The sequence below is a fragment of the Corylus avellana genome, chromosome ca3, assembly GCF_901000735.1.
Source record: "Corylus avellana chromosome ca3, CavTom2PMs-1.0".
In the NCBI taxonomy this organism is placed as follows: Eukaryota; Viridiplantae; Streptophyta; class Magnoliopsida; order Fagales; family Betulaceae; genus Corylus; species Corylus avellana.
This window is the reverse complement of record NC_081543.1, coordinates 27189995-27205916: the sequence shown is the minus strand read 5'-3', so window position 1 is coordinate 27205916 and position 15922 is coordinate 27189995. Positions and strand designations below refer to the sequence as shown.

At 33.9% G+C, this 15922-nt stretch overlaps 1 protein-coding gene across 1 annotated transcript; it reads left to right on the top strand.

The window, feature by feature from the left end:
• Window positions 1-4433: 4433 nt before the first annotated feature.
• Window positions 4434-14546, top strand: LOC132175646 (serine/threonine-protein kinase BSK7-like). Its single transcript, XM_059587654.1, has 11 exons — window positions 4434-5037; window positions 5400-5499; window positions 5586-5806; window positions 6834-6969; window positions 7680-7813; window positions 7914-8019; window positions 8361-8446; window positions 11180-11368; window positions 11730-11882; window positions 13139-13252; window positions 13740-14546. Exons 2-11 carry the CDS (start codon window positions 5418-5420, stop codon window positions 13983-13985), a joined length of 1467 nt encoding a protein of 488 aa, XP_059443637.1. The 5' UTR covers window positions 4434-5037; window positions 5400-5417; the 3' UTR covers window positions 13986-14546.
• The last annotated feature ends 1376 nt before the right edge of the window (window positions 14547-15922 follow it).

The window sequence follows — 15922 nt, the reverse complement described above, 5'->3', positions numbered from 1 at the left end:
CTTTCCTTATAACATGGTTAGTTTATATGCCAAACATACATATTTACAACTCTCATGAAATACACTTTAGATTACTATGAACTATATTTTGTGAAATGAATGCTGAATAAACAAGATAATGAAAATGATAAGTTTGTAAATGAATGCATGTAAGAGACTGTGAATTGAAATGTATTATATAACATAGTACACTAGTACGTATGAGATAACAATCATGAGCTTACTATTATACAAGTTAAGTCTATGATCAAATATTTACTTTTATTGTTTAGCCTTTGATCAAATTGTTGTTTTGTAACTGTCACAATCATATTTGATTGGTAGTCATTATAGACAAACGTTATTAGTAACGTGGGCCACCCGAGGTTGAACTCGGTCGAATTGTTAGTGATGGACGATACAAGTATAATATCCAGAGTACCGGTATTGTATTATAGGTCTCTCGGATAACGCCAACCTTCTTAAGAAGGGGTTAATATATCTGGTAAACCATATGGTGTTTAACTATGACATGATTATCTTATTACATCATATATATATATATATATATATATATATATATATATATATATATATTGCATTCATAATGATTATGTCAAATGAACTATACCTTATATTGCTTAATGTAATTTATAAATAACTAATTCACTATATAATAATTTGTACACCATGTGAGAAGTTGCCCATCATTTAAAAAAAAAAAAACCAGGCTGATACTTTGAGTTTGATGGAATGTTAGAATGTATATGATATTTTTCATATTAGCCTTGATATATTTTTTCTTATAGGTACTTACCATAGTAGTTTATATTGAGTACCTTTCCTAACCCATTATCTCACCTACCATTTTTTTTCTTGAAAAAATATCAAGACATAAAGCTCTGATAAATCATAGTCAAAGCTATGAGGTTACAATGTCATAGAGACAAAACATAAAAACTTACAATCATATCCTATCTATGACTTTAATATCCGCTAATTCATGTCCAAACTTAGTTATAGAACAGATATGCTCCAAGTAGACTCAATCTAATAGATAGGTTGCTCATATTCTCAACTTCTATTTTTCCGGCCATGAGAGCAAAACCTTTACACTGAAACTAATCCTCTTCGACTCAAAGGTCATGACAAAAACCTTCACCAAAAAAATTGCTAATGAAAGCAGATCTAAGGATAAATCAAATAAAAAAGAAGCAAACAGCTACAACAGCTGAGGAGAGGGAGGCGAAGCGCATTGGCCGATGGGTGGTGGACAAGATAGAGCCGTTTTGCACCGATGGGCAGCTGAAGAGCAGGGGAGTACAATGAGCCAGCATGTGGCTGACCGAAACCAGTTAAAGAGACTAGATCTAGATTTGAAAAATTATATCTAAAGCCCAATTGATTCCAGGGAGGCAAAGAACGACGCAACACGGTGGAGACGGAATGGAGGCAGCGCAACATAAGCAAAGGGATGTCTGAAGCAATTGAACTGATCGGAAAAACAAAAAAAATAAACAGAGAAAAGAAAGGGAAAAAAAGAAGGGGAGGAGGGGAGGAGGAGAAAAGAAGAGGGGAGTAGGGGGGAGGGGAAAGGAGGAGGGAGCAAGACCCACGTACACGTCTGGTTTTTTATGAGAAGAAAACACCTACCATATTTTTCTCATAAACAGATAATGTCATACAATTATGTAATTAAGCCAATCAATAAAAGATATTATTGGGTTATTTTTAGTGGTAGATGTAGACTTCTAAAGCTGAATCACCTCAAAATTTAATGTTCTATTTATCTCTATCGCTTCCGCAATTTCCTTATACTTTACATTTTATTATAGATTTCTACTTTATCTTTTGGTCAAGTAACCTTTTCTTGACCAAGCCTTTAGTGATACTTAGGTTGCATACAGTTATTTATCGTTTTAAATATAACAAATACAAGAATTTGGATGATCTATATATACTCAAAATGCATGCCATAAAAGATAAACTGCTGGAACAAAGTGCATGAAAAATAGAAAAATTCTCTACCTCAAGCTTCACGTCTCTTTCATAGACAACCTAGTCTTCTCAATCTTCTGTCCTTTGTCGCTACAACTTGATATAAATCTAATTTGTTGCAATAGTTTTTTGTGATATTTATTAAAGGGCAATTTGGGATTTGTATTTTAAGGGATTTATTCCAAATTTTGTTAAAAATGTTTATAAAAATGTTTAGCCAATGCTATAAACCATACATTTTATTTCATCACCATTTCACCTTTTGACGTAATAATGCTAATTAATCTTTGAATCGATCATCGTTAAAATAAGAATTCAAGAGTTGATTGATATTGTGACGTCAGCAGAATAAAATGGTAGTAGGTCAAAAGTGGGATTTTTAGCATTACTCATTAATAAACATTTTTATTAATACTTAGAATCCGCTTGGTTGTGCGATTCCACAAATTTTTTTTTTTAAAAAGGCAATTTTAAACAAAATTGTGAAAAATATATCGTTTAGGAGTGATTTTTTTTTTTTTTTTAATTATAGTTTAAAAACTTTAAAAAAATAAGTGCTTTCAATTTGTAGGCAATAAGATATGTTTTTAAAAATGCATGTTTTAAATGATAAACTATAATTTTAAAGGTAAAATTATAATTTTATCAAACACTTAACTACATTATTAAAAAACCATAGCTTCAAATCACACATTTTAAAATTACTATTTTTAAAATCACAAGTTCTCAACAAGCCACTTACAACTATAGGCATGTAATATCATAAGATGTCTTGCCATTTAGAATGTTTCATATCTTGAGATTATTGAATGTAGTAGGGTTCTTGTAGGCTTGTAGCTTCAATTATGGCATGGTTTGGTGCCCATCTCTCTCACTGTATTTGTCCTTTTTTATTTTTAAGTTTCATAAAAAATAATTATCAGTGTTTTTTTTTTGCAGCAAATAATCTTGACTTTGTGTCCTATAAATACACATTGACTTTGTTTGAAGAAAATTTTGTAAATCCTTTATGAGAGGAAGAAGAAGTACCTAAACTTATTCTACAAGGACAAAAAGCTGCTCCACCTTAAGGCACCCTTTAGAACAGAGTTGAAGGTAGTAATTCTTGAGCTTAATTATTATTATTATTATTATTATTTTAATTTTTTGGTAAGCAAAAAGGCAAAAATTGGAATAAATTTCAATTATTAGGAAATCCTATTGAAGTAACAACAATCAACCTCATGGTATAATATGAGTATTTTTTTTTTATAAGCAATAATCAGTGTTATTAAAAGTGTTAGGCGCCTCAAAGGTCATCATTCAACACGCATACACTTTTTAACCTTGAACTCCTCCCACTTGTTGGGAGCTTATAGTTTTATGTTTGATCTGTTTCACTTTTTGGTGGAGGTTCTTTCCACCATTCCTTGTGATGTTACTTTATTATTGGTTATTTTAAAAGTATTTAGATTGTTTTCATTTTGTCGTTGCTATTACGGGTATCACCTGTTCTTTCTAATTTATGTTCTTAAAACAAAAACATTAATAAATAAATTAAAAACACAAAATACTTCTTAAAACACCCAAAATACCTCCTCAAAATACAGACAATTTTCACCTTTATGTCGCATAAGAATACAATTTTTTTTAAAGCACCATCCAAAACAAATTAACAAAACTGTACTTTAAGATGTCTCAATTGATAACAGTCTACTGTTTGTCCATGAAATCAAGAACAATTTGGAAGGTTGACCTATTTGAGAAGGACAACATTAATTAGCAACTTGTCCTATATGATAATTTCTCTTTTTATTGATCCTATAAATATTCAGAAAAAAAAAAAAAATTCCACGTCTAAAAGGTCTTATAAAAGCAAGATTGCGTTAAAATTTTTGTTTATTGTATTTTTTTTCTCAAAATAAAAACTTAAATAAAAAATCCAAACATAACATACTCTTAAAAATACAAAAACATATTTTACTTTTATATCACATTATAATATTTTTTCAAATAAATTAATAAAAAAAAAAATACTATTTAGTAGACTATTATTAGCATTATATAACTGTCAAAAGACTGAGATGACGTAATAATAAAAATTAATTATTAATTTTTTTTTTACAAACCTTTCTGATCTCAAGATTAATTTTTATTGTTACAATCATATAAATTATCTATCAAATAACGTTACTCTATAAAAAATACCCATCAAAACACGTTAACAAACAAAAAGCTCATTCTTGTTCACATATATTTGTCTCACCTTTCATAATTCAAACAAAGGAACTATGGTTTTTTTTTTTTTAAAAAAATCTTTTATTAATTTCCTCTCACCAAACATCATTGTCCTTTTTTTCCATATTTTTCTATTTCATGTAATTGATAGTGGGGGGCTTAGGTGTGGAAAAATTAAAAAAAGAAGATGATGTCGGTGGAAATAGGAAAAATGTAGAACAAAAACTAAGCAGTCAGACACAGACACACGCCCACAGCAAACGCATACTCGGATACATAGGAAAAAAATATTATTTAATTGTTTTTGTAATCCCACATTTTCCAATCCGAATCTCAAAGCTCTCAAATTTCTCATTCACACAAAAGCACCAAAACAACTCAAAGATCCCCGATTCAGACTCTCTCTCTAACTCTTACTTTCCAAAACCAATTATATATTCTAAAAACACTGCAAAGAAAGAAAAGAAACCAGGCAAAATTTGGGCTTGCTTTTTCATTCCTTTTGACCGAATCGAGGAAGTCGATTTCTGGGTTCCCTCAGGTTCTCAAAGCTCCAATCTTGAGTGTCTTTTTGGTGGGGATTCAATACTATTCCGTATAGTACTTTCTCGTGCTTTTTGGGATGCTTGATTTGGTTAAAAGGTGCGGTCTTTGATTGGCTCTAGGACGCACGCTTCGTTTTGTGTTTTTTTGGTATCTGGGTTGGTGCGCTTGATGCGAATAAAGGAGCTTTTGGAGCTTCACAGAGCTGAGATTGGTCTAAGCTCATAGCTGGGGATTGGGAATTCTGTGAAGCTAAAGGTCAACCAAACTAAGTTCACTTTGACTTCAATCGTAGTAAGGGTATGGTTTCTTTGGCTATAATGCTGAATATTAAATCTTGTACTGCTTGCTTCTTTTTGATGTTGTTCTAGTTTGAGTTCAGTGTTAGTATTGGTATTTTTGTTTTTATTTGAGGCTTTTGAAGCCGTTGAAGCAAAATTGGAGTCAAACTTTCACATGTGTACCTTGAAATCTCGAAGTTAACACTACTTGTTGTGAAAATGAGGTTTTACTATACAGTAGTAGATTCTATACATAGATTTGTTTTATGGGTTTGTTCAGTGTAAGGAGCAAGTTGGGTTCATATGTCAAGGTGAATGGAGTCTTTGAGCTGTGAAAATTAGTCTAAAAGTTGACGCCTCACGACTTATTTGTGTTTGCAGTTAAATTCTGGGATTGGGATGGGCTGTGGGTGTTCCAAGCTGACGGCGTGTTGTTTGGGTTCGGAACATAACGGACCTGTTGCTGAGACCCCCAGCATTGGTAAGTGGAAGTGTGATTTTTGTTCATTTACATTTGTTGCAAGAGAGCAATTGCAGTGTGTGAGTTTGCTGTGTGTTTGCATGCAGAAAATGAGGAGACGAATGAAGTTGGTGATTTGCCCACATTTCGTGAATACACAGTTGATCAACTTAGACAGGCTACATCTGGGTTTGCGGTGGAGAATATAGTTTCTGAACATGGGGAAAAGGCTCCAAATGTGGTCTACAAAGGGAAGCTTGAAAATCAAGTGCGGATTGCGGTCAAACGATTCAATAGATCAGCTTGGCCTGATGCCCGGCAATTTTTGGTGAGTAAAATTATGTGCCGATTCCCATGCGTTCTGATATCCCGTTTGCTTGTTGCAAAAATTTCTTGTCCTATTGCACGTATTCATTCACAAATTTCACCATGTTCTTTCTTGGCAATTGCTTTTACTCCAAGGTTCACAAGAGGTTACCCAGAGATGATCTTGACCAGGTTCTTGATTATACTGTATGTAGTAATATGATTAATCAAATTTGTTTGTAGCTGATCTTCGGGCGTCCCTAACCCCTCTAGAACTAATTCTTTCATGAGAAGATGCATGACGAGCTCAAAAATGTGTTGGTCAAGACCCTACTCAATTGGGCAGGGGCTTTTAATGTTTTCCAGTTTTCTACTTTGTCTCAATTTGTGAATTTTTGTTCTTCTTTTTGCCTTTAGTAGGGTCTTTCGTTGTATACATCATGTGGATTAGGGCTGCGCTTTTCAATGAATTAATTATTTATCAAAAAAAGTCTTTCACACCGAATGGTTTTTCTTTGTCTCAATCACATTTCTGTACTTGTCTATTTGAGAAGGGACTATATACCGTGCTCTACTTATCAAAAAAAATATTCACAGTTTGGGGCATGCTTGGTTGCCCCTCTGATTTTAATGGCTTTATTATGTTTGCATATCATGCATGACTCAAAGTATCCAGAATGGAACCATTACAAAAACAGTAGTCCCTTTTCTGATGGTTAAATTAGTATTTGGAAATACCAGAGATGCTGCCACTTCAAATTAGTTTCCTTTAATTTTGTTGACTGCTGCCAAGGCTGTAACTTTTGCATTTATGATGATGGTCTGGTTTAATTGCAAAGATAAGAAATACATAATGTTTATCACATAATCACATCACATGCTTAATGATGTGATAAACTTAAGGCCAATTGACTTAACTAGTCCAGTTAAAACTCTAATTCACTGTGTGCATGTTATTTTGTATTATAAGTATTTCTCAAAACAATGTATCAATCTTGTTTTCATTGCAATACTTTAGCTCTTTTAACTTTGTGCTTTTACTACTTCAGGAAGAAGCCAGAGCTGTTGGTCAGCTCCGGAGCCTTAGACTGGTAAATTTACTTGGTTGTTGCTGTGAAGCTGATGAGAGGTTACTTGTTGCAGAATACATGCCCAATGATACATTAGCAAAGCACTTATTTCATTGTAAGTTTGTTGAACTTATCTTTGGTGTTGTTGCATGAGCTCTACTCTATATTTCATCGTATATGATCCTGTAATAACCAAACCCACTATTCATGTTGGTTAATTTCAAAAATATATTTCATTATGTATCAAACAACTACGTATTAATTGGACTGACTCTTTTGTCTAATTATCTACAATTGAATGTGTGTGGTTTATAATTTCTACACTCTATAGTAGCTTTGAGTGATTTGATTAAAAAACACCTGGTTGGTGGTGAGTGGTTGCAACTGATTCTTTCTTCTTCTTCATCTTCTTCTTTTTTTTTTTCCAGTTGTGTGTGTGTTGTTTGTTTGTTTGGGGGGTTGGTGGTGATTGTAAGACATGTATTTTCACGTTTTCCCCCTAATGCCATTTATTCCTTCGCATCTCAATGTCTATTGTGGCCCATAACAGAAACCACATGTTAATAATCATAACTATGTTTTGCATAAAGGAGCACAAGGGAAAGGTAGAGGGACCTTCCTGGATCATTTCTCCAGAACTCATTTTCAATTCTAGAAATTATGACGCAATTTCTTCCTTATTTCTTTCAGAACCGTGTGGTGGAATCTGATTATGCCTCTATGCTGCATGCTATTGTCTTTCCAATTTGCTTACATTTGCATATGGATCATCACAGGAGGTGAATTCTTTGGAACTTATTATTGACATTTAATTACATGACACAGGGGAAACACAACCTATGAAATGGGCAATGCGATTAAGGGTTGCTTTGCATCTTGCACAAGCTCTGGAATATTGTACTAGCAAAGGACGTGCTCTTTATCATGATCTGAATGCTTATAGAGTTGTCTTCGACGATGTTAGTATCTGTTTATCTTATAGCTCACAAGCCATTTGTGTTTTGTTGTTGAAGTTGGGATTTGAAATATGTCAGTCTCATCATTGGTGTTATTCCTCAGGATGGAAACCCGAGACTTTCATGCTTTGGTTTGATGAAAAACAGTAGAGATGGGAAAAGCTACAGCACAAACCTGGCATTTACTCCTCCCGAGTATTTGAGGACAGGTACTTACCCTCTCAGACAAGACGTGTAAACATGATGATCATTTTTGTTCATCATTTGGGGTTTTAAACTTGCTATTTGAGTTTTAAATAACACAAACTTATAGGGAGATGTGCATCTTACATATATACACAACTGTTCTATGTCAAGGTGAAGGCATTTTGTGATTTTTTACTATATTGTTTGTTTTTATACACAAGTTTGGTATATTGTAAAAACATGTATTGTTGATTTTTCTGTCTTCATGTACTTCCTCTCATTCTCATAGATTTCATGATCATTATTTGCACTAAACTTTATGTCCGAAATAAGTCATAATTCGCACATCTCATTTTTCCTGTAGGAAGAGTTACACCTGAAAGTGTAATGTATAGTTTTGGCACTCTTTTGCTTGATCTTCTCAGTGGAAAACATATACCTCCAAGTCATGTAAGTATTCTCCTGGACGAGTACGTTTTGATACAACAAACTCGGTGCATTCTGATAGTTGTTTATTGCATACATTTTTTTCACTAACAGTTTCCATGTCATAAACCGAATGAGAGAGAGAGAGAGAGAGAGAGAGAGAGAGGCTCTCTACAACATAAAATAATACTAATGATGAACAAAACAAAAAAAAAAAAAAAAAAAAAGAAGAAGAAGAAGAAAAAACACTAGTTTGTTGATCATGGTAAAGATTGTTGAACCATTTCCAACTGGTTGCTGTTTATAAATACTTACAAATAGGTATTTCTTAGATAATTCATGCAACCTTGGGGCTTCTTTGTTGAAGTATAAAACATTTTTGTGTTGTGTAAGGCTTTTAGTGCTAGATCTTTTGGCATGAAAAATTTGGGCTAAGATTATCTTAAGAGTATGGTTTTTGACAAGTACTGCACAATCAACCAATCTTGACCTGTGACTGGCAATCTCGAGAACTATTGAAAGAAAAAAAAAAGAAGCAACTATTCCCAAATGCTTGGAGCCTTACCAAGCTAGCTTGAGCAGTGTGTTTTCTGGTTGAGATTCTCAGTTTGTTGACAAATTGCCTACTGGGTTCTTTACCTAGTGTTGAAATTCATAGATGTGATTCACGTTGATGATGACAGTCATGGTGGGAATCTATTTTCAATAAAATTGGAAAAAATAAAGTAAATGTAAAAATTGAGAGAGAATGGAGAAAAGGGGAATACGGGAGAAGCAGTTCTGAAGAAAGGAGTTGACAAAAAATGCAGTATATAAATATAGAGAAATGTTTGCTTTCATTTTCTTGCACATCTCTTATCCATCTCTTTTGCAAATGTATTGAATCTATGGGACCTACATGTGGGTTCCACTTATCCAATGGAAAATTTGCACATCTCTTGTACGAAGATGGACAAAAAATGACACTAAACACTTCTCATAAATAAAAAAAGAAAATAGAAAATTGAGAATGGGACCATGAGAGAGCAGATTTCTGATCTTGGCTGCTGCTTCTTATATGGTTCAGATCTTAACGAGAAGAGTAATGTTACACTTCGCACCCATTTCACACCGGCTGATGTGACGTGTTTTAAGTGGTTTTTTTTTTTTTTTTTCAAAGTGTGACATGAGAAGTTACTTAAAGCACACGTCAGCCAGTGTGAAATGAGTATGATGCGTAGAGAATAACATATTTCAGTTTGCTAAATCAGGTATGGGTAAACATATTTTAGGGGAAGCTTCATTTGTATCTCTCGTTACTTGTCCTTATCACTGTAAGCATCTTACTCTTGTCTTCCATATGGCACAACCCATCACCCATGCACTCCCTGGCTACCGCACCATCCTCTTCAACCAGGAGATCATCATGAATTTCTCTCTCCCTCTCTCTCCCCTGTAGTTTCTCTACTGTTTCCTTCTCTCATTCTGTCCGTTTCTTCTTTTTTCTTCATATTCTCTCTCTTTCTTCTTTTTTTTTTTTTTTTTTTTCTCAGTATTATTTTGTTATTTATATTTGTTCATTTTGTTTTACCTTTTGCTTTCTTTTCTCCTTCATTCTCCTTAATACTATGTAGTTTCAATTGTCATGTGCACTTCATTTGATGTTAGATGGCAATCACATTAACAGAAGTAGCAGGTCTTAATAGATGAAAATTTAAAAGTATAAGGTTGGCATTGCTAAAATTAGAACCATTGGGACTAATTTAACAACAACCTAAGACTTGGAGGGACAAGATTCTATTTTGGCATAAATTTGACTTTCTCCTTTGCGTGTGTGTTCAGAATGGCTGACTGGATTGCAAGTTTTGAAAATTGGAATGATATTTCAGATGGTTGAACTCTAGATGATGAGAAGAAATACATTAACCTATCTTATGTCTGAACCATGGCACTTGAGAATTATCGGGAAAATGAATTAGAATGAAATACCTATAAATCAATTTCCCCTAGGAAAATGTTTATGAATAACAAAATGCCAAAAACAAAAGGTGAGAACATTTTGAAGTACAATGGCTTTGTGCCTTTTGTGGTGCATGTGAAGAGAAATGAATAATAACAGTTTTGAGGACTGTGAAAGGACTTTAGTGTAAATTCAGCTTCAAGAGCTGTATAGTTTATTAAAAAATAGTGTATGTGGGTGCATGGGAAGAAAAGTTGAACAGAAAGAAACTGGGAAAAGTAAGTACTTGCACACATGCATATGCTCTGTACCCTATTTGAGATTCCACGCAGTAGCAGCCCGAACATGTTGAGTAATTACACCTGTTTTTGGTTTGTATCTGATTTTGGTTCTTAAAGTTACTTTGGCTGTCATGTCTAATGGGAGTGCTCATGAAGCACCATTACATCCTTCGCCTTGAAATTTGGTAAATCCCATTAAGGGTTGCTTTGAAAATTATTCACTTCATCTTATTGTTTTGTTTAATCTTCTGATGGAAGTTGACCTCCACCCCATTTTTCTTTTCTCTCTCCTTCGCTTCCCACTTTTCTGTATTTTTCTATCCCATCCAATTGAACACATCTTTAGAGAAAATGAAAAAGTGGCAGTTAATGGAATGTTGTTCTTCCTAAATGCCGCTTGTTGATCTCCCAAGAAGGTTGAGTATATATGAGTTGCATTATTAGGAACTCTTACGGCCATTCTGTTTTTCTTTTTTCATTTGAGCATAGAGTTCTGAATTTGCTATAATTGCACATCTAATTTTCATAATTTCTCAGGCACTTGACCTAATACGGGACAGGAATCTTCAAATGCTTACTGATTCTTGTTTGGAAGGCCAGTTCTCAAATGATGAGGGGACTGAATTAGTACGTTTAGCTTCGCGATGTTTACAGTATGAGCCCCGAGAGCGTCCAAATCCAAGGTCTTTAGTTGCTTCTTTGATTCCTCTTCAGAAGGAAAATGAGGTTAGTTATCTTTGGTTTTTAAGAAAAAGTACATATTATTCTTTCTGAAACTGAGTTTTTCTAGATCTCATTCTGTCAAATACTTTAACCTACTCAAACCTTTTAGAACTTAAAAAAAGAAAAAGAAAAAAAAAAAAGATATAGCTATTGGGATAAAAAGACTTTCTGATAAGGCTGCAGTCAGGGACATTAGCCTAAGTGTAACGCCATCTGCTTGTGGAGTCTATCACTTGGCAGAAGGGCTACACTTCATTCTGTCTCTCTCTCTTGCCCTCTCATGATGTCATTCTTTTGGTTGTTTGTTGAGAGTTGAATGGTACTTTTTGTTAGCTCGAATGAGCTTTTGGAAATTGTTTTGCAGGTTCCATCGCATGTATTGATGGGTATACCACATGGTGATGTAACTTTACCTCTATCACCTCTTGGTGAAGCTTGCCTAAGAATGGATTTGACTGCTATACACGAGATCTTAGAAAAGCTTGGGTATAAGGACGATGAGGGTGCAGCAACTGAGGTCTGTTTTTTATATATCACAATTATAGGAAATTAACTTTTGTTTTTACTTATCAAAAATATATATATATATATATATCACAATTATAGGGTTACTCAATGATCTATATGAATCATTTGGGCTTTTAGTACTTTTTCCTAATCAGCTGGACAGAATAGTTTTTGCTCGTGGACCATGTTAATATTTTGCAAATACTATTAGTATCTGAAACCGATTTTTTTTGATAAGTAATAAGAAGTTTTATTAAAGAAGGAGAAAAGCGAGAGGCGCCCCTAATTACACATGGAGTATACAAAGGGGGCCAGAGCGAACCCAAAGAAAAACCCCAGCACACCCACCCAGAAAAACCAAAAAACCACCCAAAAACCCTCAAACAAACACACCATCGCAAAGCCACTAACCAAACACCCTCATTCCTTCACAAAAGACTATGATACAATAATCTTGCCCTTCCTTCTCCTGGAGGACGCACTAGCATTGCCATAGTTAACGGAGCTTTCTAAATTTAACAGCTCTATTTTGCCCTTATTCCTAGGCCTTTTTCCTTTAGCCCTTGGCCGGGCGACGTCCATAACCCGAAGAAAATCTGTCGAATAAGGATCCTCCTCTTCGTCGCAAACCAACACCCAATCAAGGGGATTGGGGGACAGCTCCCCAAACTTGAAAGCTTCATCCAAAACTGAAGAGTTTCTACCCACTACTTCGTTGCAAATCAGCTTCATCCAAACCTGAAACTGATGTTCAACTATGTTATATCAATTTTTTACAATTTAGCATCTTAGTACATCATATATTTCTTTTTTTAACAATACATAGTTTGATAATACAGTCCTTATTTTGGTGTTGCCATATTACAAGGGTTTGTGGTGAAGTTTGGCACTGAATTGTCGCATTATTAAACAACAGAGAGTCAGTAGTGAGCTATTTTTATGGGTTTTTTACTTTATTCCCACTCATGATTGTTTTTAATTGCAAGTGTGTGCTTAATAGTTATGGCTTACAGATTGGGTATTAGCGTATTTACTTCAGTAGTTTGTTGAATTTATACAATCATACTTTCTCTGTCAAACAGTTATTAGCCATAAATGAAAGCTCTGTTGAATTTTTAACCCCAATCTATAAGTTTATCAATACAAAATTTGTCTGCAGCTGCATCATGCCTCTTATATGCATGTCATTGATTCCTCCTATTTTGCAAAGAATGTTTTTCCGTTCATGGTCTGCCTTTGTAATTATAATTTTTCTTTCTGATGCAGCTATCATTCCAAATGTGGACCAACCAGATGCAGGAAACATTGAACTCAAAGAAAAAGGGTGATGTTGCTTTCCGGCATAAAGATCTCAGAGCTGCAATTGAATGCTACACCCAGGTCAAAGCGATTTAACTGCCCTTTTGAATTGCTTACTTTTCTGAATAAATGTCTATAATTGGCAATCTTATGCCTTGCAGACTAAAGTTGTATCTGTATATCCTTAGGTTACAGACAAGGATGTTACAAATTACAATCTCAATTTTTTATTTTTTTTTAATTTTTTATTATTATTATTTTTTGTTTTCTGCTCAAATTACCAAAAAAGAAAAAAAATAAAATTGCGAGCACCGTTTATCTTTTTAACAGTTAAATAAAAATGATGAGTGTGCCAAACAAAGTTGAGAACAAACTTTTTGGGTAAAAATCATAATGTTGGGGCTCGCTTTGCACAAGTACTGATGTATTTTCTGGTTCCACCATAACGTGGTACCCCAAAAATGTGTTGACAAATTATGCGATGCAGAAACAAAGCGGCCTCTGCAATTTTGCATCTTCATGGGTGCATTTCCAGCATTTTGCTGACAGATTGTTCATTTTATTGCAGTTCATTGATGTTGGAACCATGGTTTCCCCAACGGTTTTTGCACGCCGTAGTCTATGTTACCTCATGAGCGATATGCCACAGGAAGCTCTTAATGATGCGGCGCATGCCCAAGTAATATCCCCTATCTGGCATATTGCTTCCTATTTACAAGCTGCTGCTCTTTTTGTAATGGGAAAGGAGAATGAAGCTCAAGTAGCGATCAATGAGGGTTCTGTCCTTGAAAATAAAAAGAAAGCAAATGCTTGAGATTTAATGAAGGTTGATATTCCTTCTGTTGAATTGCTCTTTTCCTGAAGATAGAGCACCAATGAGCAGACACAGGCATCTCACTTTTTGCGGAAAAAAAAAAATGATAAAAGGTTTTAACAACCTGAAGCAAACCATAAGGTTGAATGGAGAGAAATGGTCCCTTTCAATTGTTTGCATGTCTGGTTCGTCGTTGTCATCTTGAAGCATTCTTTTGCAACATTATTGGATCGGTTGGTTTAGTGAGTTTGCTGGGAGTATTGGAGACACTTCCATGCTTATGTAATCACAAGCCTGCCTCATTTGTTCTTTACTGACTTTTCAAATACAACAACATTGGGAAATAATTAAGATGATATGGACCAAATTATATGTTTGTAAAGGATTCAACTGTTGTTTTGAGTTGGATTCAAAGGGTGGAAATAGAAGATGCTGTTGCCATGCTTGTAATTTATGTACAGTGCAATTGGTTATGGCTGCTCTGACTAATATTCTGTTTTTGTATTCTATTATTTGTCCCTTTCTAATAAAATTATTGCTTTATCTTGGAGTTGATATTTAGCTTAATCATTTTGTCTGCAGTTTGGTCATGTAGAGCCATTACTAACCAAAAAGTTTTTGTACCTTCCTAGTGAACTTGGTTCTCTTTTTTTTTTTTTTTTTTTTTTTTTTTTTTCTAATTAATTGCTATGTAATTATTTTATGAGTAAGGCTTATCTTACGACTATTTTATTTTGCTGATATTGTAGTCTCAATTAATTAATTATTTTTTAATAAAGGTAATTGATATTGTCATGTTAGGATGAGATAGTAGTGTGAAAAAAATGTAGCTTACTCAAATATTATATATTCGACTTTTTATTCCATATTTATTTCAATCCATGATGTGACACTGTTAATTAACTATTTGATTTTTTTTAACAATGGCTAATTCAAGCCCCGGTGGCTCGATTAGTAGTGTCACATCAGCAAAGTAGAATAAGTATGATTTTTAACTTTTCTCTTATTTTTGTCGCAACTTTATTGAGCTATTCTACAGTGTTATATATGATGTTGGAATCTATAAATTTATGATAATTTGGTAAGTGCAAAAGAACACTACAAAAATTCAAAGGATTTGTGACTCACATATAATGACATTTTTTGCCCAAAAAAGGTCATTATATGGCTTGTGACATTCAAATAGTGACCTTTTCAAAATGACAAAAAATGCATAGACTAGAAAAGGGGATAGTGCTGTTTGAACAGTAAAAAAGACACTATTTGGTGCCATTTTCAGCAAAGCGACACCTTTTAGAAGGTGTCGTTTGAACAGCGCACGACACCTTCTAAAAGGTGCCCTTTTGCACTATTCAAATGCCATTTTGCACTATTAAAAATAATAATTTTTACCAATATATATATAAAATTTATTTATAATAAATATTGAAATGTTTTCAAATAAAATTTAAATTAAAAAATAAAATTAGAGGGGTCGACTCCCAGCCTTGAGGGTAGCCCGCGAGCCACCCCTTCCCCATGTGGCTGCCGGTTTGTAGCCACATGTTTTTTTTTAGATTTATGTGTGTGGGTGAAAGTGAAATTTTTTTGAAGTTTTAGGGTGTGAGTGGTTGTTTTAAATGCAAATTTTGGGCGCCAGTATTTTCAAATTTTGATATGTTTTACTGTTCACATGCCACTAAGCGCGTGTGAATAGTGTGTGAACAGTAACACTATTCAAACATCACTATTCAAGTTGCAATTTAGTGACATTTTCTAAAAATGTCACAATTCAAATGTTATTAAACCCTCGAATTTTTGTAGTAGAAGTAGGGACAATCATCATGATCAAGAAGTTAAAACTAAGCTTTAGATTCTGACATCGTAAGGTATAGCTATAAAATTTTATCGGTAAACAGGAACCTCTTTTGTTTTTAGAAAGTTTTGAAATTGCTATG

Excerpts from the sequence above, each read along its gene's own strand:
- LOC132175646 (XM_059587654.1), top strand. The coding sequence starts at position 5,418 with ATGGGCTGTGGGTGTTCCAAGCTGACGGCGTGTTGTTTGGGTTCGGAA. Across the intron at positions 5,807-6,833 it reads CTGATGCCCGGCAATTTTTG|GAAGAAGCCAGAGCTGTTGG; the intron begins GTGAGTAAAATT and ends TTACTACTTCAG. Across the intron at positions 11,369-11,729 it reads CTCTTCAGAAGGAAAATGAG|GTTCCATCGCATGTATTGAT; the intron begins GTTAGTTATCTT and ends ATTGTTTTGCAG.